This window comes from Scardinius erythrophthalmus, assembly GCF_964197995.2.
Source record: "Scardinius erythrophthalmus genome assembly, chromosome: 10".
NCBI lineage: Eukaryota > Metazoa > Chordata > Actinopteri > Cypriniformes > Leuciscidae > Scardinius > Scardinius erythrophthalmus.
Genome location: NC_138230.1, coordinates 16,178,367 through 16,180,866, shown reverse-complemented (window position 1 = coordinate 16,180,866; position 2,500 = coordinate 16,178,367). Strand labels below are relative to the sequence as shown.

The window sequence follows — 2,500 nt, the reverse complement described above, 5'->3', positions numbered from 1 at the left end:
ATGTGTGCTTGTGGGGTGTCTGGGATATTTTTGACTTTTACTTTTCTTTTGCATTTTCTGTGTGTCCACTCAATGAATCCTGTGTTTCCAAACGCATCCAAAGGGATGAAAGTGTCCAGGTCTGATGGACACAGAAGAGCCAAACACGGCAAAAGTATATTGTCAGCATCACTGTTATCTGGAGCCATACAGTCACAACGGGGGATGAAGGATGCGATTGAACCTCATGATTACATGATCTCCATCTACAAGACCTTTTCCGCGGCTGAAAAACTGGGACTGAACGCGAGTTTTTTCCGCTCGTCAAAAGCCGCAAACACTATAACGAGTTTTGTGGACGAGGGCCAAGGTTAGTTGTTTGATTTGTTTTTAATCTGATAACTTTAGGTTCATAAATGGCCTTTTTCCGAATTAGTTTTCCCCTTTTCAGTGAGTGTCAGAATGATTACAGCACAGGTGCGTTTAAGATAAAAACACCCAGAGAAAATGCGGTTATTTTGCTATTAGATTTTGGCGATTAAGTGGCAAAGGAAAATTAATAATCCTCCTGAATGTAAAAAACACTGAAAATTAGTCATTGTACTAATATATGTTTGTTTGGTCTGGTTTGATTACTTTGTTTTTAAAATATGATAGAAATTCCATTATCATGCTTTTTTTTTCTTAAAAACATTCGTTTTACATTTTAAAAGTTTCCATACTAACAGACCAGTAGGAAAGAAAGGGGCATAGACATTAACTAGACATTAATTTGTCTTTATTTATGAAGTGTCAAAATAATAGCTACAGCAGCCTATATATAAAATTAATATTTTATTATTATGCAAATGTATTGTTTTACACGTAGGTTACACTTATATATAAGGTGACAGTTACATTGTACTTGCTCAAATAAGTACCGAGTAATATTAATTAACTTATTTAAATGTACTTACTGTAGAGTTATGGTTAGGGTTTGGTTTAGTTTTGGCTTAAGAAACTTGTAATAATGCATAATTTACTATTATTACTATAGCAAATACATGTAGTAGGCTAATGTGTAACTACTTCACCTTAAAATAAAGTGTTACCCTACTTTAGAATAATAAATAATAATTTAAAAAGTAACTTAATTTTGAATCTAACTTTTACAACTTATTATATCAAAGAAAGAAATTTCAGCATAATTGGTTGAAAATGTGTGAAAATATGCCTCTCTAAATGACATTGTAAATAAATGTACAGCCACTGTCACTAAATATGTGTGCTCTTTTATTCCAGATGACCTTTTGAACTCCCCACTGCGGAGACAGAAATACTTATTCGACGTATCGACCCTTTCTGAAAACGTGGAGCTTTTGGGTGCCGAACTGAGGATATACACGAAGATCTCCGGGACGTTCCGAGCATCAGAGACGGGCCCAGTGGAGATACAGCTGCTCTCCTGTCAGTCACACACTGTGCTGGACTCCAAAACCTTGGATCTGGAGGATGCACATAAACCAAAATGGGAGGTTTTCGACGTATGGGAGACTTTTAAGAAACGTCAGCACCACTCTCACGGGACCCGCTTCTGTTTGGAGCTCAAGGCGACGCTAGATAATCCTGAGAGGGAAATCGACTTGCAATATCTTGGATTTCACAGACATGGCCGCCCGCAACTGAAGAAAGCCATACTGGTTGTTTTCACGAGGTCAAAAAAGAGACAAAGCATTTTCTATGAAAAGAGGGAGAAGATTAAACTGTGGGGTCTGGATAGTCCTGGGAAGGAAAAAGGACCTCACTTGAAATCCCGACGGAGCAGACGGACAACTCTACCCGGCCGCCATGGCAAGAGGCACGGCAAAAAGTCCAAATCTAGGTGCAGCAAAAAGCACTTGCAGGTGAATTTCAGGGAGTTGGGTTGGGACGACTGGATCATCGCTCCATTAGACTATGAGGCGTATCACTGTGAGGGCGTGTGTGACTTCCCCCTCCGCTCTCACCTGGAGCCAACCAATCACGCCATCATACAAACTCTAATGAACTCCATGAACCCCAGCAACATGCCGCCCAGCTGTTGCGTCCCTTCCAAACTCAGTCCCATCAGCATCCTGTACATCGACGCTGGAAATAACGTCGTGTACAAGCAATATGAAGATATGGTGGTGGAGTCCTGCGGTTGCAGGTGATGGTGCTGTTCAAACTTATGAGGGATTGTAAATAAATCAGACTGCTGTGTGAATAAGTGCCTGACTTGCTTCAACACTACTGGAAGCCTTAGCTGAAATTAAATTACTGTAGTCACAGCTGTTGGCTAACGCTTATCTTAGGACTGGAATACAAGCACAAAAAGAGGAAGAACAAAAACAAATCTTCCACATTTTACTGGTTATTCTGCTACTGTACATGTAAACATTACTCCTAGTTCCACTTTACTGGGCATTTTATATTTTAAATTGTTTGTGTGTACAAGACAACTTCATTACTGCTTTACATAGCTGTATTTTATGGATTGATATGTAATTAAATGTTTGTTTTT

General features: G+C 39.2%; 1 protein-coding gene across 1 annotated transcript; it reads left to right on the top strand.

Annotated features, from left to right (window-relative positions):
* gdf6b (growth differentiation factor 6b) lies at nucleotides 1-2,150 on the top strand (the record flags this gene model as incomplete). The annotated part of the gene is made up of 2 exons (XM_081376044.1): nucleotides 1-349; nucleotides 1,261-2,150. 2 exons carry the CDS (start codon nucleotides 1-3, stop codon nucleotides 2,148-2,150), a joined length of 1,239 nt encoding a protein of 412 aa, XP_081232170.1.
* Nucleotides 2,151-2,500: the final 350 nt, after the last annotated feature.